Source organism: Rattus norvegicus, chromosome 4, assembly GCF_036323735.1.
Source record: "Rattus norvegicus strain BN/NHsdMcwi chromosome 4, GRCr8, whole genome shotgun sequence".
In the NCBI taxonomy this organism is placed as follows: Eukaryota; Metazoa; Chordata; class Mammalia; order Rodentia; family Muridae; genus Rattus; species Rattus norvegicus.
Window position 1 is genome coordinate 117,341,438 of NC_086022.1, and position 27,341 is coordinate 117,368,778.

The 27,341-nt window shown below is 48.3% G+C and overlaps 1 protein-coding gene and 1 long non-coding RNA gene across 7 annotated transcripts in view; one reads left to right on the plus strand and one right to left on the minus strand.

Moving 5' to 3' along the window:
* Slc4a5 (solute carrier family 4 member 5) overlaps positions 1-26,587 on the plus strand; it is a 100,222-nt gene extending 73,635 nt beyond the window's left edge. For 3 of the 6 annotated variants that reach the window (XM_039107330.2, XM_039107333.2, XM_039107332.2), the window contains 11 exons: positions 5,898-6,011; positions 8,306-8,467; positions 9,170-9,348; positions 10,767-10,839; positions 16,681-16,749; positions 17,422-17,595; positions 18,228-18,380; positions 20,896-20,980; positions 21,571-21,712; positions 21,972-22,039; positions 25,103-26,587. In XM_039107330.2, the coding sequence (XP_038963258.1) occupies positions 5,898-6,011; positions 8,306-8,467; positions 9,170-9,348; positions 10,767-10,839; positions 16,681-16,749; positions 17,422-17,595; positions 18,228-18,380; positions 20,896-20,980; positions 21,571-21,712; positions 21,972-22,039; positions 25,103-25,188 (1,305 nt within the window). In that variant the 3' untranslated portion in view covers positions 25,189-26,587. Of the gene's footprint in view, positions 1-5,897; positions 6,012-8,305; positions 8,468-9,169; positions 9,349-10,766; positions 10,840-16,680; positions 16,750-17,421; positions 17,596-18,227; positions 18,381-20,895; positions 20,981-21,570; positions 21,713-21,971; positions 22,063-25,102 lie in introns of those variants that run through there. The other 3 variants (XM_039107331.2, NM_212512.2, XM_063285798.1) reach the window with 3 other exon arrangements.
* Positions 2,100-6,329, minus strand: LOC134486596 (uncharacterized). The gene is made up of 2 exons (XR_010065839.1): positions 6,065-6,329; positions 2,100-2,568 (listed from the first exon to the last, which is right to left on the minus strand). It is a non-coding gene; the product is annotated as an uncharacterized LOC134486596 (long non-coding RNA).
* Positions 26,588-27,341: the final 754 nt, after the last annotated feature.

Genomic DNA, 27,341 nt, shown 5'->3' on the forward strand with positions numbered 1-27,341 from the left:
TCTAAGCACCCACTGCACCTCCAACTTGGAGGTCTTGATGCCCTCTAGTGGCCACCATAGGCACCTGCACATGCACGCCATTCATCTTACACAGACACACATGCACATAAAAAAATAAATGTTTAAGAATAAGATTAGGGGGGCTGGAGAGATGGCTCAGAGGTTAAGAGCACTGACTGCTCTTCCAGAGGTCCTGAGTTCAATTCCCAGCAACCACATGGTGGCTCACAACCATCTGTAATGGGATCTGACACAGCAGTGTACTCACATACATTAAATAAATAAATAAATCTTAAAAAAAAATAAAAAGAATGAGAGATTAGGCTTAGAGTCTGCTTGTCCAGCATTCAGGAGGCCCTGGATTTAATCTTAGTACTGAGGATCAAGCAGCAGCAGCAGCAGCAACAACAACAACAACAAAAAATGCACAAACCAGAAAGGCCCAGGTTCCCTTGACAACATTCTTTTGCCTTTTCGTTTCTAAATTCCTCGTGTTTCTAAATATGTTGTTCCTCTGGTGACCGATAACGTAAGAAACCCTTATCGTGTCTTTATTGACCATCGAGCCAAACTGGCTTTGTTCTTGGAACTGTTCTCTTTGAACCCATCACATGCTTTCTGCTGAATCTGGTTTCTGTGTGACGCGTACTCTCTCTTTGGTGTGTGATCTATGTGCTGCAAATATCTGCTTCCATTCTAGTAAGTGGTCTTTCGATTTTTCTTTTAAAATTTGCTATTGGGGTTGGGGATTTGGCTCAGTGGCAGAGCGCTTGCCTAGGAAGCGCAAGGCCCTGGGTTCGGTCCCCAGCTCCGAAAAAAAGAACCAAAAAAAAAATTTGCTATTGCATTTTATTTATTTATTTATTTATTTATTTATTTATTTATTTATTTATTTATTTATTTTTGTTTTGCACGCATGGGTGTACCATGGTAACCAAGCCATCTCAGTCAGTCAATGGGTTCTCCAGGGAGGGAGGAAGGATTAAAAAGAAAAAGGACAATTAGACAACAATGTAGCATGGCCCAAGCCAGTTCTGTGGCTGAAGTGGGTTTATTTTTTCCCAGTCTGCTTTTATATGCTCTAGGTTAAGGAACAAACAAGGAAACAAAGTCCTGTGATCTAAGGGCTTATCAGGATGGCCAAGATATCTGAGCCTACTTCCCTGTCCTAGCCCAAAGTCATATTCTTGCCTGAAGCCTTCTTCTTTGTCCAGATCCAAAGTCAAATTCCTGCTGAGTTTCTAGAAGCGGCCCCCAAAGCCACCATGTTGGCCTCTACGCCATGGTACTTGTATGATGTCAGAGGACAACTCATAGGGATCAGCTCTCTCCTTCCATGATGTGGGGTACTGGGAATAGAGCTCAGGTCTTCAGGCTTGCCTACTAAACCTTCTTGCCAGTGCCCTTTTAACTTTCCTTATTGTTTTTAAATTCACGTGTTTTATTTCATGTGTATGAATGTGTTGCCTGTATGTACGTGTGCTCGCTACATGCATGCAATGTCCAGAGAAGCTAGAAAAGGGCATCAAATCTGCTAGACCTGGAATTACAGATGGCTGTGAGCCACTGTATAGATGCTGGGAACCACACCTTGCAAGAGCAGCCAGTGCTCTCAGCCGGCCAGCCTTCTCCCCAGCCTCGCCCACTCTTTGGCTTTCCCAGTGGGATCTGTTGATTACAGAATTCTCCATTTTACTGTAGTCAAACAGGGCAGAATTTCCCATGCAAGAAATACAGCACTCTCTTGTGCCGCACTCAGAAAGCCTGTGGGTTTGCCTTTCCCGTTTGCTCTGCAATCTGTCGTAAGCCGATTCTGATGGGCGATGGGAGATAGTAGCCCTTTGTGTTTTTTTATAAATAGCCATTGTCCCAGCTTTTTTGTTGTTTTTTAAAACCGTTGTTTTCTCTGCTGTCTTGCAAAGCACCTTTTGCAGTGTCTCACATGTTCCCACACGACAGTGTCCCTTCTGGGTTGTTTTTTTTTTTTTTTTTTTAATTCCATTTCACTGGTTTATTTATATGCCAGTGCCACGGTCTCCATCTTACTCACCAACTTCTTCTTTGTCAGTTTTCAGTAACATCATCGTTGCCTTTGCATCTCTAGCTGAAGTTGAGTTTAATTTGACCAAAATTAGGAACCCATGAGATGGCTTAGCAGGTAAAGGTGCTTGCCACCAAGTCAGGGTTTCATCCCTGGGACCCACATGGTACAAGGAGAGAACCCTCTCCCACAAGCTATCCTCCATCCAGCCTCCACACGCATGAGCTGTGGCACACACACACACACACACACACACACACACACACACACACAAACACACACACACGGCTATGCTGACTGGTATTCATGAGGCTGGTGAACCTAGAGTTGAACACCAGGTAGTGGAGATGAAAGGTGCTGGTCAGGAGTCAACCAAGTGGTACAGGATGCTGTGCTCCCTGAGATGAGGCTGACGACGACGATGACATCTTCAGACCATCATGTCCACACGTCCACACGTCCACACCCTGGTGTGCACTCCAAAGAAAGCTCACACATGGACAAACCTTGTCAGGGGAGCATTGACTCTAAGAGGAAAGAAAACAAGTAACGAAAGTTTTTTTGAAACGGGGTCTCATTTAGCCTAAGATCTCAGTAGCCTCAGACTCATGGGAATTCTCCTGCATCAGCGTTTCAAAGTAGGAGGACCACACTGGCTAATCTGAATCAATTTACAGTACAGTAAATGAATAGAGTCTGGGGTGATGGTGCAGTGGTTAAGAGCTGCTCTTTCGGGCTGGAGAGATGGCTCAGCGGTTAAGAGCCCCAACTGCTCTTCCAGAGGTCATGAGTTCAATTCCCAGCAACCACATGGTGGCTCACAACCATCTGTAAAGAGATCCAGTGCCCTCTTCTGGTGTGTCTGAAGACAACTACAGTGTACTTATATGTAATAAATGAATAAATCTTATAAAAAAAAAAAAGAGCTGCTCTTTCAGAGGACCTGGGCTTGGTTCTCAGCACCCACATGGTGGCTCACAGCTTCAGCCCTAGGGAATCCAGCGACCCCTACGGTCCCTTGGGCTCCAGGAACACGTGTGGTGCACTCATCCATATGCAAGCCAAACATCCATGCAGGTAAAATAAAAACTTTAAATAAATAAATGCAAACAATGATGGAACCATTAAATTTACTTAATATACACAGCCCGCAGCTTTCTCTAGCAGGAAAAACGTCAGGGACATGATGTTGAGCAAGCAAAGCAAGCCTCAGATGAGCAACAATGCCCTGCCATTTAGTTACAACGTTTAACTGCACAGAACAACCCGTACTTCGTTGAGAGAGATACATCTGTCAGTAGTGTTTTGTTTTGTTTTGTTTTTTAGGTTTGGTCTGTGTTTGTTTTGGTTTCTTTGGTTTTTTTTTTTTTTTCTTTTTTTCGGAGCTGGGGACCGAACCCAGGGCCTTGCGCTTCCGAGGTAAGCGCTCTACCACTGAGCTAAATCCCCAGCCCCCTTTGGTTTGTTTTTTAATTTCGTTTATTTTAATGTATGTGAGTACACCGTCACTCTCTTCACACACACCAGAAGAGGGCATCGGGTCCCATTACAGATGGCTGTGAGGCACCATGTGGTTGCTGGGATTTGAACTCAGGACCTCAGGAAGAGCAGTCAGTGCCCTTAACGGCTGAGACATCTCTCCAGCCCCGTCAGTAGTTTTCTATAGGGAGCAGAGTCAGGGAAACCATTGGGTGTGAGGGAAAGATAACAACAAGACGGAGGAACCTCTCTCTCTCTCTCTCCCTCTCTCTCTCTCTCTCTCTCTCTCTCCCTCTCTCTCTCTCTCTCTCTCTCTCTCTCTCTCTCTCTCTCTCTGGGTGTGTGTGTGTGTGTGTGTGTGTGTGTGTGTGTGTGTGTGTAACCCTGGCTGTCCTGGAACTCACCATGTAACCAGGCTGTACTTGAACTCACAGAGATCCACCTGCCTCTGAGTGCTGGGATTAAAGCTCGGTGCCACCATGCCCAGGAGAATTTTTATTTCTTAAGTCAGAAGAAAGTACGTTTTAAGGTGTTCTCCCCATCTTTGTATTAGGTTAGGCCACGTGAAACCACCTCTCTCTGGCAAAATGTCAAATTCATATTATTTAACTTAATAATTCTTTTATTTGGATACCGCGATTATAAGAAACTAAGTATACATCTGCCCAGCATCTTGATTGTGCTGTGACCAATGTTTATATATTTAACCTTTTGTAATCAAAATGGAGCCAGGCGTGGTAGCACACAGCCTTAGTCCCGGCACTCAGGAGGCACTGGCAGGTAGCTCTATATGTGGACAGCCTGATCTACCTGAGCTCTGAGTTCTAGGACAGGCAGAGTTATGTAGATAATAACTTTATATATAATATATATGTTATATGTAATGTGTATGTATGTATATGTATGTGTCTAAGACTTGGCTAGATCATGTATTACTCTTGCAGAGGACCTGAGTTCAATTCCCAGTACACACATCAAGCAGCGCAGAACAGCCTGTAACTCCAGCTCCAGGGGCTCGCACCCACTCCTCTGGCCTCTGTGAGCAGGGCACTCGCATGCACAACCCCACTTCACCCCCATGCACTCACATAATTAAAAAATAAAATACATTTTTTTCAAAAGAATTCAGTCACTAGTAGAGATGAAAGTGGAGTTGTCACAGGAGGAAGGGGCACGGAGGAGAGAGGTGTGGGGGCAGGGCAGCAGCACCCCCTGCTGTGTGGTAAGTAAAGGCCTGGGAGCAGTGATGTAACAAACAGCAGAGGCAGTTCCTGGAGGGGACTTAGAATTAACGCCCCAGGATTTGGACTGAGGGAAGAGCAGGCGAGATGTAAGTAAACCTAAGCCCTCATCCATGGCTGTTAATATTCACTTGGTAATGCAGACCATGAAGGCCAGCTAGATGGCTCAGCAAACTGGGTTCAACCCCAGAACCCCTCCCCCTGCTGCCTGCCTTCTGGATCACCTCCAGCCAATGGTGATGGAGAGAGGGGGTGAGGGAGCAGTCAGTCACCCAGAAAGCTCAGTGCCTTCCCTCTGCTCGGGTGCTCCATCACCTTTCCAGAACCGGGGATGTCTGCGTGTCTCTTTATCCTTCCTTGTTCTCCCCTAGAGGTACTTGAAATGTTCATTTGTCTAGTATCGGGCTTGAACTCCTTCAGGGGCACCTGGGCAGGTGGGAGGTGGTTTAACTCAGAGGAATTAATAGTGTGACCATGCTAAGCCGATGACAGAGCTTCCCCAATGATTCCTTTCCACACAGAGAACAGGTGTTAGCCCAGATGTGGACATGACCCATTGCTTCGTCCTGACCCTGACCACTTTCTCTGAAAAGACAAAAAGATGACTAATGGACAGAGGGGGACACAGGTTCCAAAAGGGAGGAAAGGGATGTCCAGATCCTGACGTAGAGCAGCCTCTGGATAACAGAGAGAAGAGACTCTTAGCAGATCGAAGGTCGGAGAGTAGGTAAGGGTCCCCATGAAATGGAGGGCACCCCCTCTCAGCCCAGGTGGGGTACGGCCGTCTGCCAGTGTGTTTAGAGGACCTAAGTTTCTTCTGAGCTCAATTCATGGCCAGATCCAGTCATTTCGATTAGAGCATGACTTCAAGAGCTGCCATTCTGGCGAAGGATCCCAAGTTCTCTAACCTGCCATCTTGTGCCCTCAAGGTGGGTGCTACTATTATCTACATCACTCTGAAGAGGAAACTGAGGCTTGGAGAGATGGTGACATACTCAAGGTTGATGATTTACGGTGTGAGCCCAGGCCTGCTGACATCTGGTCCCAACCCCTAACCATTGTCTTCCCTGCCACCTCAGGACTAAGCCTTCTGGCTAGCCAGGAGCCACACTCATTTCCTGCTGTCTTCTTCGCAGGTCCGAACCCTGGTGGCTGACTTCTCCATTGTTTTCTCCATCCTGCTGTTCTGTGGAATCGATGCCTGTTTTGGCCTGCAAACCCCCAAGCTGCACGTGCCTAATGTCATCAAGGTTTGCCCCTTGACCCTACCCTGGGCTGCCATTTCCCTCTGCCTGCCTCCTACCTGAAAACTTCTTCTTTATACTCGTCAAACTTCCTCTCTCAACCAGGAACCCTGTGTACTGCCTTTTGTGTTTCTGCCCACAGGTGGTCATTTGAGCGGTGGGTGGGGGCATGTGCACCTTAATCTATGGCTCTGTGCCCTCAGAGTGGGAAAGGTTCTGGAACCTTCTCTCCAGTCAGCTGAAGCCTCTGGGTTCTATTAGAGGCTTTCTAATTTCCCTCAACTGCCAGTTTGGCCAACTGAGGGCCAGCTGTTCCAGGTGACTCTTAGAATGGTTGTCCCCTAAGTGTAGCACTGTACAAGTGTCATATTGTTCTGGGTGGGCATCCTCATGGCCCTGTGCTCCTTCACCAGGCTCCCCTGGTATGTGGCTGCCATAGTCATCTCCATCACACAAACTGACAGCCTCAAGATGGAGACAGGGACCAGTGCCCTGGGGGAGCAGCCCCACTTCCTGGGGGTTATGTAGGAGGAAACTTGAAACTGCAGATTCTCTGCCAGGCATGGTGGCTGGTGGCACTCTGGAGACAAATGGGGACGAATCTTTGTGAGTCTGAGGTCAATGTGATTTACATAGTGAGTTCTAGGACAGACAGGGCTATATATAGTGAGACCCTGTTTCATGAAGAAGAGGAAGAAAAGGAAGAGGAGGAGGAAGAGGAAGAAAAGAAAAAAAGAAAAAGGGGAACTAGTCTGGATAGAATATATGAAAGATGAATTTTTAAAAAAAGATTTCTAGGGGAAATTCTAAAGAAGGAAAAAAATAAATCTTTTTTCTTGGGGGAAAAAACATCATCACCACTAACAGTAACAAAAACCAAAAGCCAGATTCTAATAGATTCTCAGTCCTATCCTAGACCTCTGGAATTGGAAACACTGAGGAGGAGCCTTTAATGAGTTCTCCACATGATGCTAGGCGTGCTTGAAGTTGAGGTCTATGATTCAAAACTTGCTCATTTTTAATTGGATGAGAGGCCTCTATGGGGGAAGGTGCTTGCTGCCAAGGCTGAGAACCTGAGTTCAAACCCTGGGACACACCTGGTAAAAGAGAGAATCTCCTCTCCAGGTTGCTCTCTGATCACCACACATGTACCAGGTTTCTCTATAGCACTGGCTATCCTGAAATTCACTCTGTAGACCAGGCTGGCCTCACACTCAGAGAACCACTTGCCTCTGCCTCCCGGGTGGTGGGACCAAAGGTGTGTGCCACTATGCCTGGCTTCAAAATATATATTTAAAGAAAAGAAAAGAAATAATTCATCCAGAAGTGATGATTTGCTTATAGCTAACCTCAAGCCCTCCCAGACACACCAACTACCAACCAAAGTAGGGGATCTGAGTCTAGGTCCTGCCTTTGAGGTAGTGTTAGCCTTAGAACAAGCGCTCTGGTTCCTGGAAGCCAGGGGACAGCTGCAGGACCATGTGCACACTAAACACACACACACACACACACACACACACACATGCACGCATGCACGCATGCACGCATGCACGCATACACATACATATATACACCACACACATATATACACATACACACATATACACATACTCATACACACATATATACACACACATATACACACACACACGCACGCATACACATACATATATACACAACACACATATATACACATATGCACACACATATATACACATACACACACATATATACACATACACATATATACACATGTACATATATACACATGCAAACATATATACACATGCACGCACATACACACACATATATAACACACACACACACACACACACACACACACACACACACACACACACCTTCCTCTTTAAATGTCCACCTCTATACAAGTGGTTCTTTATTCTGGCTTTCACCCACAGCTCTCAGAGCTCCTTAGGCAATAGGCTCTGCAGAGGCAGCCCTGGGCTTATCCAGTGATTTATTCTGTCAGGCCTCTTTGGCCTTTTGTCTTACTGTGGTGAGTGGCCGTGTAAGCCCTGCTATCTGCCCTCTGAGCTTCACCTGCATTTCCAGGGAGGTGCAGCCTGTCAGGTTCTGTTTAGTTCTCTAGCCCCATTGGGTCTGTGCTCCTTCCCTGTCTGCCTCTGACTCTTTAAAGTTGCAAGCACTTAGCATCTTTAGGGGAAAATGTTGTAGTTGAGAAGTGCCTCCAGAAGGGGAAGGAGAGTGGGAAGGTGGGGGTGTGGGCGAGTATCTGGACAAGGGAAAGAGGAACAGGCCTCTCCACTTGCTCTACTCAGCCCACAAGGCCTGACCGAGGCTGGTTCGTTGCCCCCTTTGGGAAGAATCCTTGGTGGGTGTACCCTGCCAGCATCCTGCCGGCCCTGCTGGTGACCATCCTGATCTTCATGGACCAGCAGATCACTGCTGTCATTGTCAACAGGAAGGAGAACAAGCTGAGGGTAAGGCTGAGTCAGGAGCAGAGTTGGGGGAGTGGAGGAGGAATGTTTCTCCTTCTATAGTTTGAGAAAATTAGTCCCCATTTGGTGCCTTTAGGGAGAGTTGTTCTTGACAGGATCAAGATGGCTTGGTCTGAGAACCAGGTACAAGCAAGTGCAGGCTGGGTCCTGGGCACAAGGTCCCTGTACCCCTCAAAACTTCTCTCTCTGGAGTGTACCTCCTGATAATGAAACTTAGGTACCTCACACATGCTGCTGAGTTTAGACCTACAGTTAGGAGACAGGAATTTCCTCAGCCCCCTGCTTCCTGCAGCTCCCTCCCTGACTTTGAGTCTGAGGGGAGCTGCCTTGCAGAAACTCAAATCACCACTCCCTGCCCCACCTAGACTGAACCAAACTGTGGCTATGGCCACTGGGGATGAGCTCTTCTGACCAGAGACCAAACCTAGGGCCTTCCGAAGCCTGAGCATCCCTTCTTTCCACACCCAGGCTCAAGATTTTTAGACAAGGTGGCATCTAAAGCCACCATTGGGGATAGTGAGACCCAAACACTTTGTAAGTCCTGAATGTCTGCCCCACTGAGTGTCTTAATGGGGCAGCCCTTTCAGAATACACACAGGAAGGCAGGGGGAGCCATGCTCCACAAAATGGTTGCTTTGGGAAAGATCAGGTTCTCAGAATTTTACCTGTCCCACTGTCCTACAGAAGGCCGCCGGCTACCATCTGGACCTGTTCTGGGTGGGCATCCTCATGGCCCTGTGCTCCTTCATGGGGCTCCCCTGGTATGTGGCTGCCACGGTCATCTCCATCGCTCACATCGACAGCCTCAAGATGGAGACGGAGACCAGTGCCCCAGGGGAACAGCCCCAGTTCCTGGGGGTCAGGTAGGAGGAAGCAAGGCATCCCGGGGGGTCACCTGAACAGGAGTGGACGTATTAAGGGAAGGGATTTTTTCCTCATGGTATTTGAGTAAGAAAGGCTTTCTCTACAACCTCTGAAACCACAGCCATAGGAGGAAGATTCTGAAGCAAAAGAGATGAAAATTCAATTCTATCAATTCCCACATATGTTTTTCTTAGTAGTTTCTAGTAGTAACACTCGTGCGAGTGCGTGCGCGCCTGTGCGCGCACACACACACGCGCACACTCTTTCTCTTTCTCTAGAACAGCGCTTCTCAACCTTCCCAGTGCTGCAACCCTTTAATACAGTTCCTCATGTTGTGGTGACCCCCAACTGTAAAATTATCTCATTGATACTTCATAATTGTGATCTTGCTACTGTTACGAATCGTAATGCAAATATTTGATATGCGACCCCCAAAGGGGTCTCGACCCAAGGACCACTGCTCTAGACTCTCACCCACGGTAGGACCTCTTCTTGCCCTTGGTTTGTCTTTCCTCAAGACCCTCTGGAGGACTCTCTATGGGTTCATATCCCGCTTAGTCACCTTAGAGCCTTTCTGGACCCAACCAGGATTCCAGCCCATAGCCCTGGCTTGTTACTTTTGTTTCTCTCTTTGCCTCTCCACTCCTGCCCATGTCAGGCCCCATGCTGGTTCATGCAGGAAAGCACATCCCCTGCCCCTTTGGGTCCCCAAGGTCCAGGCCCGACACCAATGTTCTCCAAAGTGGCTGCCCTGGGAATCTCCTATGTCCTTGGGACACATGGACCACCCGGCATGCCTTGAGGGAGACCCCTTTGCCTGGTTGAAGTGCTCAAGACTGGCCAGGGTGGGGTCCTTTCCTAGTCCATTCCTTAGACCTAAGCAATCTGCCCAGAGCCTATAGCTGCAATCTGGGTTATATCAGGGCCTGACAGTGAAGGAAAACCTCCTCGCTCCCCCTGCCCCTGCTGCCTCCTCTGCCAACAGTCAGGGCACCTTCCCAGGTCTTCATCTACTGTGAGTCCCAGGGGTAGGAGCTCATCACCAAAGCAGGGCGCTAAGCACTTTATGACATCCCAATAGCAGTGTTGTTATCCTGTGTACCCGGCTCAGGCTGCCCACGGCATTGCCTGATATTGTCCACACGTGTGTAGCAGAGCCAAGAGTCAGCCTAAGTCCACATAGCTCAAGCACCCAGCTGTCAGACACTGAGCAACCTCCCTGGCACTCCTCACAATACTCTGGGCTGGTCGCACTCTCCCCGCCTTTCCTAACCAGGCCATATGGACCTTGAACTAAGGAACCTCCTAGGTCCATAGCATTGGGCAGAATAAGCTTCAATCCAACAGAAGGGCTGAACGGGCTGGGAAGGGTCAGAGTATTCCAGGTCACACCTGACTGTGCGTTCGTTTCCGCCAGGGAGCAGAGAGTTACTGGAGTCATGGTCTTCATTCTGACAGGCATCTCCGTCTTCCTGGCTCCTATCCTGAAGGTGAGGCTCTGCCCCATCACCCCCAAAGTCCAGGCGCCACTAGCCTATAGGCTATAAGAAAGGCAATGTGAGGGGCTGGGGATTTAGCTCAGTGGTAAAGTGCTTACCTAGGAAGCGCAAGGCCCTGAGTTTGGTCCCCAGCTCCGAAAAAAAGAACCAAAAAAAAAAAAAAAAAAAAAAAGAAAGGCAATGTGAGCGGGCCAAGGCGGTGTCTGTCATTCACCGCTTTCTGTGACGTCACACGGTCTGTTATCAATACTGCTATCATGTCTGTTCTGTCCCACCCCCTCCAGGAGCCACTGCCACCTTTCTGCAGGACATTCTTTTCCAGGGAGTTCTGCAGTGTTCTGGCCTGCTTAGCAAGGACCCCGAGAGCTGGGCCAGACCACACTGCTGTGTTTAGGGTTCACTCCAGATCTTTTTGCTTTGCCCATTTCCTGAATGTAACCCCCCCAAGATCTGCAGGCATTGCTCCACTTCTCTGTCTTTTGTATCTTGGGCACATGAGTGACTTTTTCCCAAAGCTTGAAACTCCTTTTGCTCCCATTCCGATAGCCAGAGGATACAGTAGCAGGGGTGCATTCAAGGCTGTGTCCTTTAAAAAAAAAAGTCACGGTTGGGGATTTAGCTCAGCGGTAGAGCGCTTGCCTAAGAAGCGCAAGACCCTGGGTTCGGTCCCCAGCTCCGGAAAAAAAAAAAAAAAAAAAGTCACTTACCAGTCAGGAATGGAGTAGTTCTGACAGGTCTCACTCACTACTCTCTTCTCTACCACATCCTCACCTATTCATGGTCCTGTCTTTCAACCAATACCCACTAAGACTTTCCTTCATGTATATGTGTATGTGCATCTGTATGTGTGTGTGCGTGTGCATGTGTGTGTGTGTATGTATGTGTGTGTGCGTGTGTGCGTGTGTGTGTGTGTGTGTGTGTGTGTGTGTGTGTGTGTGTGTCTGTGTGTTTGAGGTGATAGATTCTCCTGGAGTTTCAGGAGATTGTGAGCCACTCAACATGGGTGCTGAGAACTGAACCCAGGTTCTCCACAAAAGCAGTCTGTGTTCTTTAAAGATTTATTTTATATATATATATATATATATATATATATATATATATATATATATATATAAGCTGTCTTCAGACACACCAGAAGAGGGCATCCGATCTAATTATAGATGGTTGTGAGCCACCATATGGTTACTGGATTTGAACTCAGGACCTCTGGAAGAGCAGTCAGTGCTCTTAACCACTGAGCCATCTCTCCAGCCCAGCAATACATGTTCTTAACCCCTGAGTCATCCCACTGACTTCTCTACCTTCTTTTTTTGAGACAGGGTCTCACTGAACCAGGAGCTCACAAACTTGACTAGGCTGGCCAGTGAGCTAAAGGGATCCTTTCACCTCTACCTTCACAGTGCTGGGATAGCAGCCATGTGCCTCCACACCTGGCCTTTTCACTCGGCTCCTGAGGGTTCAACGCAGGACCTTGTTTGTGCATCAAGCACTTTACTAGTGGAGCCCTCTCTGCAGCCCAGGACTTTCCTTTCATATTAAACTCAGTCCAATTTTGTGCCATTCCCTTCTCCCACCTTTGAGGTAACCTTGCAAAGAACAGAGTGAACAGCCAAATGCACCCGATTTGTTCTCTCTGACAAGTGTTTCTGGCTTAAGAAGAGATGCTGGACACATCTGAGTAGTAGGTGTGCAGCTGGGCCCTTCAGAGGAAGGTCTCCATTGTGTACGGATCAGACCACAGATGGGCAGGTATTTCCCGTTCATTTGAAAGTGGCTGTTTGCAGGCCCATGAGATAGTTCACCGAGTAAAGAAAGATACCTACCTGTTGCTGAGGCTGCCAATCGGAGTTTCATCCCCTGGACCATATGATGTCAGGAGAGAGCCAACTCCTGAAGGCTGTCGTCTGACCTGCTCAGTGTGTGCTCAGTGACCTGCACGCGTGAATACACTCACAATCAGTCAATCAATAAATGTAAAAATGATTAGAGGCCGGAGAGATGCCTCAGTGGTTAAGAACACTGGTAGCTTTTGCAGAGACCCTGGGTTTGGTTCCCAGCACCCTCAGGGCAGCTCACAACCATCTGCAACTCGTTTCAGAGGGTCTGACACCCTCTTCTGTCCTCAGCGGGCACCGGGCACACATGTTAGGCACATGCATATATGCCACCAAAACCACTCATAGGCACAAAATGAAGATAAATCTTGTTTAAAATGAGCATACTGTGCTCTTAAAGTTGATTGAGTGAGTACAAGTAAAGTAATTGAGAGTCAGGTTTGATAGCCTAGGCCTGTAACCTGGGAAAATGAAGCAAAGAGTCACAAATTCAAGGACAGCTTGTGCTACAGAACGAGTTCTAGACTGGCCTAGGCTCCAGATAAACAGTACAGTGAAGACTTGGGGAGCAGAGCAGTAAAGACTGCCTAACACATTCAAGGCTTGGGGTCAGCGGCTGCACAATGCTCACTAAGCACAGGCAAGGCCCTGGTGCAATCACAGGCAAATCTAGAACCACTTTTATGGTCTCAGGGATGGAACTCAAGGTCTCATGAATGCTAGACCGTTCTCTGCCACCAGGCTGTAGCTCCGGACCAAGGATCACTTTCAGTTTTTACATTTTTATACATGTGCGTGTGTGTGCATGTGTGTGTGTGTGTGTGTGTGTGTGTGTGTGTGGTGTTACAACTTACAGGAATCGGTACTTTCTTGCCGCCTTGCGTGTCCCAGGTATTGAATTCCAATTGTCAGGCTCAGTAACAGGAGACTTTACTTACTGAGCGTCTCCTTGGCTCCAAGGTGCATTTTAAATGTGCAAGGAGTATTCATTGTGAAAAGGTTTCCAAAAAACCATCATGTGTCAGTCCTAATACTGTTTGACAAGTGTTTGTGTCAAAGGCCACTAATCTAAAAGAAATGGGATTTAGCGACCCAAGGTTCCTCCCTACACTTTGCAGACAGTGGCTCCCATCTCCTCTTGTCAATGTCAGACTAGAGGCCAGCTGTGGGGCGTGTTCAGCAATGCAGCCATTCCAACCCACTTTTTTCTGTGTGTTGAATTGACCAGAGAGCAGCTAGAAAATTCTACTATAGTCTCCATCCTTTTGTTCCATTTACAATGTGATCAATTCTTTTATGGTCACATTTATTAACATCCTGGGTGTAGTGGCCAGTCTTTTACAATCATACATCTGATCTTGTGCTAACGTTGTCTGTGTTCTTAGTCGAGGGCAGCAGACCTAGAGCAGTATAAAAAAATAATAGAAGTGTGTTGGAGCGGAGTTCGGTGGCACAGTGCTTACCCGGCACCAGTGGGAAACTGGGTCAGATCCCCAATGGGGAGTCAGGATCATAAACTGTAGGATTTCTGGTTTGAGCATCTCAAGGGACCCACCTTCCTATAAATAAAGGCTTTGGGGGCAGGAGAGATGGAGAGAGAGTAGTTAAGAGATCTTGCTGCTCTTCCCAAGGGCTTGAGTTTGGATCCTAGCTTTCAAACCAGGCATCTCATAACCATAACGTCTATTCTAAGAAATCCTTCCTGCCTCTTCTGGCCTCTGAGGGCCCCACATGTACCTGGCATACACTCTCACACACCCACATAAAAATTAAAATAAAAAAAGGTAAGGATAGGATTTCAAACGTATGAGTTAAGCTCTTTCCAGCCAGTGCTGAACAGCCCCATCTCTCACAAGAGCTGCAAAGCTAGGGCATGAGAAAGTTCTATCCCAGGAGGCAGAAGTGTGGTACATGGGGACATGCCCAGCCACACAGTCCAACTGTAAGGAGTTGTAAGTCCTGAGGGTGGGAGTATCAAGAACTTCCCAGGGCTCTGGTGCTGTGTCTTCCGGAGCTGGGGACCGAACCCAGGGCCTTGCGCTTCCTAGGCAAGCGCTCTACCACTGAGCTAAATCCCCAACTGGTGCTGTGTCTTCAATATCGTAGGCTGTAGCTCAGCTGGAAGAGTGTTTGCCCAACACACGCAGACTCTTGTTAGAGTGCTTACCGAGCATGCAGGAGCCCTTGGTTCCAGTCTCATTGTATCCCAAGCACCACATAAACCAGGCAGTTTGATATCTAATTAGGGTGCATGCCTCTACTCTCTTTGTTTTCTTTATCCTGATTTTGTTTTGTTTTTTGGAGACAGGGTTTGTACTTGATTTGTAGATTTGATCTCAAACTCACCTGCCTCTGCCTTCCAAGTACTGGGACTAAAGGCGTGCACCACCTCGCCTGGTCCTCGATTAGTATTTTAAATACTTGTTTTATTTTTATTTACATGTATGTCTGTGTGAGTGTCTGTCTCGTTTGTTTGGGCACCGTCAGAAGCCAGAGGAGGGCATTAGATTACCCTGGAGCTGGAGTTATAGGCAGTTGTGAGCCAGCCACTGTGAGTGTTCAGAGCAGAACTCAGGTCCTCTGGGAGAGCAGCAAGCGCTCAATCGCTAAGCCATGTCTCCAGCACATGACACTTGTTCTTTTATTCTTATAGACAGTGTCTCACTATGTGACCCTGAGTGGCCTGGAAGTTGAGATGCAGACCAGGCTGGTCTCAAACTTTTCACAATCCTCCTGTCTCGACCTCTCAAGTGCCGGGATTACAAAGATGCCAGCATATTATTACATTTTATTTAAGGCTTCCTTTCAATCACTCCTAAACTTTGAGTGCAATTTGCACGGTGTTAACTCAGTGACTTTTTGTGTCGTTTTATAAGTAGGACATTTTTCACAAGCCACGTGCTAGCAGGAAGGTGCAAGGGCTTATCTAAATTCCTTTTTAACTCTCAGCTCGAAGGCTTTGGGACTGAAGCTTACAACATCTAGGTCCAAGTCTTAGTGCTTAAGTGTTGAGCAATCTAACTTAAAAGAGATCATTTGCTTACATGGATGTCTTAATAGTCTTTCTTTTAAAGATTTACTTTTTAAAACTATGTGTCTGTGTGTCTGTGTGTGGCTGTGCGCATGAGAATACAGGTGCCTGTGGAGGCCAGAAGAGGGCATGAGGTGCCCTGGAGCCGGTGCTGCAGGTGGCTGTGAGCCGCTCATTGTGGACGCTGGTGCCTTAACCGCTGAGCAGCCCCTCCAGCCCCTGTCTCAGTCCACATTCTTAAATGGCACCTGCAGGTCAGGAAACCCATCTTGGTCTCAGACTTTGTGCTTACCCCATGACCACCCAAGAGCAAGGCAGGCCAGCCTTGGTTCAGCGGCAAGCACAGGCACAGATAAAGGGAAAAAAAGGAAGAGAAATGCAGCCTAGCCCGGTGGCAGAAAGAAGGCATTTGAAGATTTGGAATAATAGTTGTAGGACAGAGTAAATGACATGGCTCTGCTTTTGAAAAAGCAAGCTGTTCTTCTCGTTTGCAGGGACGGGTGCCCATTAGATTGTCCGTGGCAAGCTGGGGATCTGTGCTCCTTAGTCTGTATAATGCTGCCTATCATGCATGCCTTCTGTTACTTACTTCTATTCAGATCACGGGGTGGGGGGGTCCCAGCCCCTTCTGTGGCTGAGGCAGGAGTGGAAGGCATCCGGTGGGATTGAATAGTGCTCAGTCTGTGGGCTTTCCCTCTTGCTGGAAGGAGTAACCCACGTTGGATAGATTCTGAGTGGCCGGGAGAGCAGCCAGTCCTGAAAGCAGCTGCAGGCCAGCCTGTCACTGAGCTGCAGGCCTGTTGTCCCATCCTCATACCCCCACCCCGCATCTTCCAGCTTCACATTGCTCTTGGACCCTGAGCTTCAAAGTCCAGCTCTCCAGCACTCTCTGTGGTTGGCTAACACCCCTGTCCATCACCACCTAGCAAGGACCCTCCCCAGCCCAAACCTCTCCTCTCATTTCAGTACATCCCCATGCCAGTGCTCTATGGTGTCTTCCTCTACATGGGTGTGGCCTCCCTGAATGGCATCCAGGTAAGGTTGTGTCTTCCCCAGGCTAATGTGACCGAGAGTCAGAACTTTATGTCTAGCTGTGATCCACCAAGGCTCTAAGGGTTTGCTGTCCCAATTCCATGAGAGAATAATGGTAATGATGCTACTTCTATCGTGCCACCAAAATGATGATACTACGTACTTTACAGAGATTGTATAATCTATGTGATTAGGACCCTAGATTCCCATTTTACAGATGGAAAAACTGAGGCCCAGAATTTGAAAGCCAGGTCAATCTTTCTTAGGAACTTTTTCTCCTTAATTCCCTAAAGCTATGGGGAATATAAAAGAAAAGATTTATATGATTTATTAAAAAAAAAGCTCTATAAAAGAAAAGATTTTGTTTTGCTCTGCTTCACCATGAGGCCAGGGCTCCAGACAGTCTGGGCTGCTAAGATGGTTTCTTTTCCCTTAAATATGCACCATGTTCATGTTCCTTTCCTCACTTTCTGCAGGCTGCTTCCTACATCCAGTGCTCAGGGCCCCTTCCCTATGTTCTACATGCCTAGATAGCACTTACCTATCATAAGGCCAGACTAGAAGTCCCCTCTCCAAGACCCTACCAGATCATCACTTCCCCTAGTCCCATAGCCCAGTAGGCCTTTGGCCCTGGAGTTTGACTGCTTGGTTGAGTCTATGCTCTATTCTTGCCAGTTCTGGGACCGCTGTAAGCTTTTCCTCATGCCAGCCAAGCACCAGCCGGACCATGCCTTCCTGCGCCACGTGCCCCTTCGCCGGATCCACCTGTTCACCCTGGTGCAGATCCTCTGCCTGGCCCTGCTCTGGATCCTTAAGTCAACCATGGCTGCTATCATCTTCCCGGTCATGGTGAGGAGGGTGTGGTGGGCTCCTTGGTGCTTGGCAGATTGGGCAGGGCAGTGCCTCCCAGCAGGCTCAGTGGCAGTGAGCAGAGAACAGGGCCATAGAAACAGTGCATAAAAACCCATATGCTGAGGTCAGGGCAAAACTCAGCCAACCTCCCCTGATGGGCAGGTGGGGTTAGGGGATGGGATGGGGAGGGGATGGGGAGGGGGTGGGGAGGGATTGGGGAAGGGTGGGGAGGGGTGGCGCAGGCTTGAGGAAGCTGAACAAAGCAGAAAGACAAAGCTCCCAGTGGTGAACCTCAAGTTGGTCTTGGAAACAGAATAAAATAGTAATTTTTTTTACCGTGTAAAACAAATGCAACTGAAAAGAAATGAACCATGTCGGGCAGAGACCGTGCTCAATTCAAGAACTTAAAAAAATGTATACTGGACATGGTGGCTGTGGCCCGTAACTCCAGAACTAGATGCCTTGATCTTCAGAGCTTGCTGGCTAGTTAGTCTTGGGGACACAAATCTGCAAAGACACTGAACACAAACGGTTCCTGAACTCAGCCAACTGGAGAGAAAAACCCAAGCTCACAGTTGTCCCTGAGCTCCCACAAAGCTTCAGCCTTTCTGCCCTTCTTCCCACCCCAGATCCTGGGCCTAATCATTGTTCGAAGGCTCCTGGACTTGATTTTCTCCCAGCATGACCTGGCCTGGATTGACAATATCCTCCCAGAGAAGGAGAAAAAGGAATCAGACAGGAAGAAGAGGAGGAAAGAGGTCCACGAGAACACGGACAAGGAGGTGGGGATGTGAGCCACAGGCAAAAGGCAGAGACTGAGAAACTTGGTTCTGCCTGGGCGAGGGGCGGGTTTGTGGGTGGTCTTGGGTGCCGAGATCCCATTTGTCCCTGGAAATATCCTCAGGGTGGTCAGAGCTAGTGAGCTTGCCTGCCTAGGAGCAGGCCATGGCACTGCTGTGGGTTCTCAGGACCATTTTCAACAGCAAGGCAAGTCCCGGGGGCAGAAAAGGCTCCAACATGGAAGGTAGTTGTAAGGAGAATTGCCAGAGAAAGGAGCAGGTCTGGGTAGAGTACACGGGGAGCTCAACAGGCCTGGACTCCGGGTGTGTCATCCTGGTAACAGCTTAGTGTGGGCCTACCTACATGGGACCAGGGATAGAAGTAGGGGAAACATGTCTTCACTGAAGGGAGAGTGACCATCCCAACCCTAAAACACTCAGGGAGTCTCGAGCCAAGTATCAGCCCACACCATACAGTAGACACCAAAACACCAGACAGAAAGATTTTCTGATTCGGGCTGAAGAGATGGCTCAGTGGTTAAGAGCACTGGCTGCTCTTCCAGAGGTCCTGAGTTCAAATCCAGCAACCACATGGTGGCTCACAACCATCTGTAATGGAATCTGGTGTGTCTGAAGACAGCTACAGTGTACATATAATAAATAAATAAATCTTTTTTTTTTTTTGGTTCTTTTTTTTCGGAGCTGGGGACCGAACCCAGGGGCTTGCGCTTCCTAGGCAAGCGCTCTACCACTGAGCTAAATCCCCAACCCCAAATAAATCTTTTTTAAAAAAAGATTTTCTGATTCAAGCACTCACTCCAAATGACAACTCTTCCTCAAACGGAACACAACCTCCCAAGATGGTATATAGACAGCTGCCTAAGAGAATTAAGAACACCATTCCTACTTTGATTACTCCCTTTCCTGGTGCCAGGCCAATTTCCTAGTCTCCCCATTTGATGAACCCATAACCACCTTCTACCTTCTATAAATGAGAACCGTTCACAGGCGAATCTTCTAACAGCAGTGACCTCCCTTTCCTTAACTGCTGTCCTCCTATAGGAGAGAGCCTTTATGAACTTTAACACAGGAGGAAAGGGTTCTGGGGCTGTGGAGATGGCTTGGTTGGTAGGGAGCGTGCGTGAAGCTCTGGGTTCTGTTTCTAGTACCTTGTAAGTCAGGCATGGCCATGCATACCTGTTAGCTGAAGTTGAGTGTTGGGACTAGAGGTTGAGACAGGAGGATCAGAAATATAAGGGCATCCCCAGGCCTATAGCACATAGTTTGAGGTCAGCCTATAGAGGGAGCAAGGGAGGGAGGGAGGGAGGGAGGGGAGGAGGGAAAGAGGGAGGGAAGGAGGGAGAGAAAGAAGGAGGGAAGGAGGGAGAGGAGAGAAGGAAGGAGGGAGGGAGAGAAGGAGAGAAGGAAGGAGGGAGGGAGGAAGGGAGAGAAGGGAGGAGGGAGGGAGAGAAGGAGAGAAGGAAGGAGGGAGAGAAGGGAGGAGGGAGGGAGGGAGAAAAGGAAGGAGGGAGGGAGGGAGGGAGAGAAGGGAGGAGGGGGAGGTAGAGAAGGAGGGAGGGTTAGAGTTCAAGAGTCCTACTTTATTTTAAGATTTATTTTTTTATTTGTGTGTGTGTGTGTGTGTGTGTGTGTGTGTGTGTGTGTGCCAGTGTCTGTGTCAGGCTGTATGTATGTGGCTATGTTCTTGTGAGTGCAGGTGCCTGTAGAGACCAGTAGGGAGCATCAGATCCCTGGGGCTGGAGTTACAGGTGATTATGAGGCACCCAGTGTGGTGCTGGGAACCAAACTCCAGCCACGAGCAGCCAGCGTTCTTGGCTGCTGAGCCACTCTCCAGCCCTGCCCTCCACCAAGGGTCTTTTTTGTTGTTATTATTTGATATGCATTGGTGTTTTGCCTGCATGTGTGTGTGTCTTTGTGAGGGTGTCAGATCACCTGGCACTGGAGTTACAGACAGTTGTGTATTGCCATGTGGTTGCTGGGAATGGAACCCAGAAATTCTGGAAGAGCGGTCAATGGTCTTAACCACTGAGCCACCTCTCCAGCCCCGCACCAAGTGCCTCTTAAAAACAAAAGCTTTTTCTTTGGCTTCTTCAGTAGACATCTGAGTAACTCCCCTGTGTCAGGAGTTACTCCAGGTCTGAGGATAAACGTCTCTGCATTTGTGATACATATACTCGTAAGAGAATGAGATTTGAGTCACTTAGACCCATCTTACAAGTGACTATGGCGATGCTGCTATAGTGTGAGTCACTCACAGCGACTGTTTACACAGCAGATTATACCCTTTGGAGAGAGAGTCCTGGCTGGGTTCCTTCCTGTGTCCTGGGCTCTAGGACAGTGGGTAACTGCCATGGTGCCTCGGTGGGCCCGAGTGTTACTTGGTCTGGGTGGGAAGAGGATGGTGGCTCGCACACTGTGCATGTGTGCATCTTGCTCTCAATGAGGAAGCTGAGTGGTTGTCTTGGTGTTTATCTGCTTTCCCACTGTTTTTCTCCAGCCCCAGTTCCTTCCTCCCTCAGTTGTAAAGATCCCAATGGAAGGTATCCCATCTGATCCCCAAAACGGTATCCACTGTGTTGGCAGTAAGTAAAGCACCTGCTTCCTCCCTTCCCACGCACGCTGATCTTCCAGCCCCCCCTCAGGACTTCCCCTTGGAGCTCGGTGTTCTGCTTGTTTTAGATGCTGAGGACTCCTGTGCCAGGGAGAAATAAAAATGTCCGCCAAGAGCATAGAATGCCACCATATGAAGACATCCCCTCCCCATAAAGGAGCATCCTCCAGTCTTCATTTTAGACAAGACCGCCATTCCTATTTTAGTATATGTGCTGCCGAAGCGAGCACAAGACCGCCATTCCTAACTTTCCTTTGGCCCCCGTGGCTTTGCTGGTCTTCCCTTTCATTGTTTTAGAACACATCTGTCCAAATGTGGCCCCCGAGTCTCCCACATTTTCCTGGAACTGTGACGATTGAGATTGAGAATCCCAGTCACCATTCCATACTAGACGGCCGTGGATGGGTCCGGCCTTGGTATTAGGCTGTGATCGTGTGAAAAGCCACAGGCGCCTGCCACTGCTGGCTGAGAGGGTGATTGGGAAAGTCAGCTTACGCTCATGAAGACCCTTCTAGATCCTTCCCCAGTGGTAGGCAGTCCAACCTGTCCTGTCTTCTGCAGGAGGCAGTGGAGCCCTGATCATAGAGAAGGGAGGATCCTATCAGAACTTGTTACTCTTCTCAAGGACAGGTCAGACTCGGGTGGCCAGCACATCCTGCCAGCACCCTCAGGGGCCCTTGAGGACTCTGCAACATAGCACAAGGTCACTTGAGGTCTCTTCTCTCCCACTGTCTGCTGTCCCCTCCATACCTGGCTTTCCCCGTGCCTCTTTCCTTCCTAGCCCTGTAAGGGCCTGTATGAGGGATTGAGCCTGAAGCCGCCCAAGCTCTCCGAGGCCCTAGTATTCCCCTTGTGCCGTGCTGACTAGAGCTGAAGAGCAGAGCACAGGGAGGGTGAGGGCGTCTGGAGAACTAGGGACCCTGCTGGACCTGCTCACGGCTGACATCCTCATCTCCCTCCAGGAAAAAGATCTTCCAGTTGGAGCCACTCTCTCTGACTCCTCCTTCAGTGCCTCAGAACCAGATAGAAGGTAAAGGCTTCTCTTTCCATGTGCATGGGTATGCGGCTATTGACTGGGCCTCGGGAGACTCAGAAGGAAATGACTCCCTCCCCAGCAGCCATAAACTGCCTGTAGCTTCTCAGCAAGGGGAGGGGTGGGTGGGGTTGGGGAGGGGCTCATCTGAGGTAGAGGAGCCTAAGCAATGGCTGCAGGCTTGAGGGGCTGGACCAGCTTTGTTGGCCCACACGGGGGAGGCAGGTGAGTAATCTGGCCATGGAGATCAAGAACTAAATGTGTGTGCTCATTGACATCAACGCGGTTTCAATGCACAAAGGAATTCAACTTTAGAAAAGGAACGTATTGCAAAACACTGCACAGAATACTAAATGTCAACACAGAACAAAGAAAACAGTGTCTTCAACAATGAAAGCTAGCTTGATTATCTGTAATGGGAAGCTTGGGTAGATATGCAAAGGGTCAAGACACAAGGCACTCCAAGGAATAAAACAAAACAGGGTGGGGGGGGGGTCAGTTATCCCGGGTCAGAAAAAGATTGACAAAAGCTAACTAGAAAGCAGAGATAGAAACATTCAGGAAAAGGACTTGTGTGATGGGGGAGGGTCGCTCAGTGGTTAGAGTACCTGCCTCTCATGTAGAAAGCCCTACGTTGAATCCCCAGAACTTTATGAAATCAAGAATGGTGGTATGTGTCTATAATCCTAGCAGAGCCAGGAGGATCAAGAGTTTGAGGCCATCATTTGCTATGGAGCAAGTTCAAGGCCATCTGAGTTATGAGACCTTATCTCAGAGGGAAAAACAAAACAACTTTTTTCAGGGAAGTATTCAAGGCCCAGATGCTAGGAGCCCTCATACCAATGTGATCCTTGGTGTTCTTGATGAGATGCCAGGCATGAAGAGTCTTGCACACAGTAGGTCCTAGATATGACAGTGTCAGGGTGTGTGTGTGCTTGTAGAGGCCAGAGAGGACATCAGATCCCTCAGGACTGATGTTTCGGGTGGTAGGAGCCACCACATGGTCCTCTGCAAGAACAAGTGCTCTTTAACCACTGAGCCATCTCCCCCCAAATAGCATTAAATCAAAAAAGAAAAAGTTTATACCAAATCCAATCTCTAACTACTTCATCTGTAGACAAGAGCTGACACTGAGATAAGGAATTGAAAAGAAACTGTACGCGAGGCCCTGGGTTCGGTCCCCAGCTCCAAAAAAAAGAACCAAAAAAAAAAAAAAAAAAAAAAAAAGAAAAGAAACTGTAAAATTACACAGAGCCACAGAACAAGCCCATAAATGCAGAAAATCTGGCTAGCTAGAGATGGCACTTGCCATATGGTGTTTCCCCAACTCTGTGAAAGCAGTTGGAAGGGAAGGAGTTCTCTCCCAGAAAATGTGAAAGGGCCTGGACGGACATAGATGAAGCCTCAAAGCTGGAGGGGTGGGGGACTGAGAGATGGGGGAAGGGCTGGCTGGGGGTCCAAGGGATGAGTGGGCTAGAGATGAGGGTGGTGAGATGGCTCGCAGGTTATGTTCACCGGCAGCTTTCCAGAGGACCCAAGTTTGGTTCCTAACATCCACATGGCCGCTTGGGACCACATGTCATCTCAGTTCTGGGAGGTCTGAGCTCTTCTTGTGGACTGCCAGGCCCCAGGCACACATGCGCTGTACAGCTATACCTGCCAGGAGTAAGAGGCCATACTCGGGGTTGTACAGGGACATGCGGAGGCACAGTGCCATGTGTAGAACAAGCATCTGCACACGTAGAGCTCGTGATCTCAGGGGAACGGTCTCATCCAGGACAGAAAGACCTGCCTGGTGCAGACTGGGCCAGAGCCGAGGAGGAAAGTGCAGCCCAGGCTGTGGGAGCATGCCTAAGGCAACATTTGCAAGCACAGCCACAGGGATTGATGGGCAGTTCTGGCGGGCTCTGTGTGCCATGCTATGGAGTCTGGATGCTGTCCTTTGAGCAGGGAGAGAACAGAACGGTCAGATTTATGATTCAGAAAGTTGGCTTTGGCAGCCATTTAAGTCAGTTAAAACAGTTCAGTGACTATGGCTGAAAGCCCAGCAGATAGAGGACACTTTGTTCTCTGGGTGCCTCTGAGAAGCAGAGGCAGGACGATCAGGAATTCAAGGCCATTCTTAGCTACAAAGAAAGTTGGAGGCGGCACGAGACCCCGTATCAAAAACAACATCAAAAAGTCCAGCAAGATGGCTCAGTGGGCAGAGGCGCTGCCACCAAACCTGGTGACCTGAGTTCAAAGAAATGGTGGCCCATGCTTTTAATCCTAACATTTGGGAGGTGAAGGTGGGCAGGTCTCAAGTTCAAGGTTAGCCTGGTCTACACAGTATGACCCTTCTGGAAAAATAAATACAAATAAAACCCGATTGGAGTTTAATCCCTGCGACCCATACAGTGGGCACAGAAAATCAACTCCTGCATTGCCCTCAGACATCCACTCTTGTAGCCTCAAACATTCATAAACAAATAAATGTCTATAATAATTTTCTGAGACTGGGTTTCACTTACGTAGCCCAGACTGCTCTTGACTTCAGATCTGTCTCTGCCTCCTGAGTGCTGCCTGGATTGTAAGAATTTTTGTTTAAGGGGCTGGAGAGATGACTCAGAGGTTAAGAGCACCGACTGCTCTTCCAGAGGTCCTGAGTTCAATTCCCAGCAACCACATGGTGGCTCACAACCATCTGTAATGTGATCTGATGCCCTCTTCTGGTGTGTCTGAAGACAGCTACAGTGTACTCATGCATAAAAAATATATCTTAAAAGAGAAAGAAATTTTTTTTTTGGTTCTTTTTTTCGGAGCTGGGGACCGAACCCAGGGCCTTGCGCTTCCTAGGCAAGCACTCTACCACTGAGCTAAATCCCCAACCCCGAGAAAGAAATTTTGTTTAAAGAGCTTGCATGCATGTGGTGCACAGACAAACATGCAAACGCCCAGGCACATGCTTTCTTTTTAAGTTGATAAGCAGCGACAGAGCTTCCATCAGAACCCTGTTCTGCAGCTGGCGCTGAGCGCACCCAAGCCTAGACTCATTCTTCCTTCCTGCTCTGTCCCTCTCAGCATCACCCTGCATTTCAAAATCTCTTGTCCGGCCTCACCTGCTTTCAGCTACTCACGGAGTCCACTCTTCATGGTGCCACAGGTGAGGATAGAGATGGACTCTGACCTCAACCTCACAGATGACGAGGAGGACTATGGGAGAGAGGTGGGCGGGGAGACCACCCTCTAGTCCTACGTGGCTCTTCCAGGCTGGGGGCAGGGCAAAGCTGGCCCTGGCTTCATCTAGAGCGTGTGTCAGGCCTTTCACCTGCTTCCTGACCCACTGACCAGATAGACAACTGGAGGCCTTTCAGGGATGTCTGACAGAGACATGAAGCTCCCTGCTTCTCTTTGCAGTTCTTAAAATACCCAAAACACACGGCTTAAAATGCCACCTGGCATAGATAGGATCTTTCTTGTGAGAAGAACAAAAATGTTTTCCAAAGTTACAAATAAGATAAAGGGCCAGTGGTGAGCGCACATTTAAAATGTGTACTGATGTAGTCTCTTCTGCTCAAATCAAACCCCGGTTTAGTGTCTTTCGAAGGTTTGATGGACGTCTAAGTGATGGCCTTGAAGGTCTAAATGTGTTGAGCAGGTTTGCACGGCAGGACATGGCTGGGTAGTTATCTTTCCCTCCTTCTGCTTTAAGTCCAGTCCTCCATTCAGTGGACCTGGCTGTTTAAGTGGGGCTGGGCCTTTCACACACTGAAAAGCCAGTTCTAAATCATTCCTAGGAGAACCTGTGTATCACAGGTACACAGTGAGCACCCACAGTTTTCCTGGAACTCCTGTGTAGATCAGGCTAGCCTCAGAATTCAGAGAGCCACCCGTCTGGCTCAGAGTGGATTGTTTTTAAGGCAAAATAGTATCCATTAATTGAACTCTTGAGTCACACTAGATCAACCAAATGACCCTTTAAATGTCACTGGCTTCATAACCTGGAATTCCCCTACTTGTTGATGTATTTGAATAGGTCCCTTCTTTCCCTGCACCTCAATTTTGCAGTAACTAAAGCCCAGATTTCCAATCTCAAGAACACTGCATGTGGGGTAGCTAATGGTGGTCAGGCTAGTACTCTGTACAAGTGGTTGGAAGAAACACCATTCCCAACTGGGTGAAACGGCCCAGTTCTTCACTGATCCAAACCCTGTCCAACACAAACGTGTTTATCTTCCTCCTCACCAATCCCGGGAGAGCTAAAAGCATCCGTCAGTCTCGCCGACCTGCAATAGCATTCTATCCAGACTCAGCCGTAGCATCGTCACAGACTCGGAGAGCAGTGTGCTTCATTAACCAAACTGGCTGGGAAACCAGTTAGTTTTTAAGAGGTTGATCACTTTATCTAATTTTTACCTTAAATATCATTTATATTTTGTGTATACACGAACATTTTTACCTTTAATATGCTGGTGTATTAACTCTCCATTCACTTAGGAATTCATTTCCTCCATCTCTAATGTAAACTGCTCTTCAATAAAATTTAAATCATGTCTGCTTACCTTATGCCATGTCTAATAACTGAGAGAACTCAACAGTTGTTGCCTAGAACATGTACCATACGCGACTTATGAAAATATCCCCAAGGGGGCTGGAGAGATGGCTCAGTGGTTAGGGGAATTGCTGCTCTTGCAAAGGACCTGGGTTTGCTTCCCAGCACCCTCATGATGGCTTACGACTATCTGAACTCCAGTTCCAGGTCCTCTCCTGGCCTCCACACGTTCTTCGAGCACATGGTACACACACGCACGCACATGCACCTGCATGCACACATGCAAATACCTATGTTTTAAAAAGAAAAAACTAACCCACCCTGTAAAGAGTAAAGAATTTCTGGCAGAGGAACAAGGGAGAAATAGGTCAGTACTGCAGGGCTCACCCTTATCCTGCTTCAGGCTGTCTAGAGCGGGAACTGACTCAGCCTAGGTCCGAACACCCATGAGAACGCAGGGGTGGAAGGACGGCTTGCACCTTTTAGTCTGTCAACCAAACAGTTGCACAGCAGGAACAGCATATACCCACTGCACACATGAACACACGTGCTACGACTTTTTGCAAGCAAGCACAAGACCTTTGTAGTGAGTGGTGTATGAATGGAGGGAATGTTTGGAAGACACCCAGAATCAAACTCACATGAATCTTAAGGATTAATAAACTCTTGGCTTGGAACTGACTGTCAGGATGCAAAAGGGTTTCGGCTGGGTCCCCACAGCTCCTCAGAGTGGATGTAATCTAAGAACAGCTAGCCTACAACACTGGG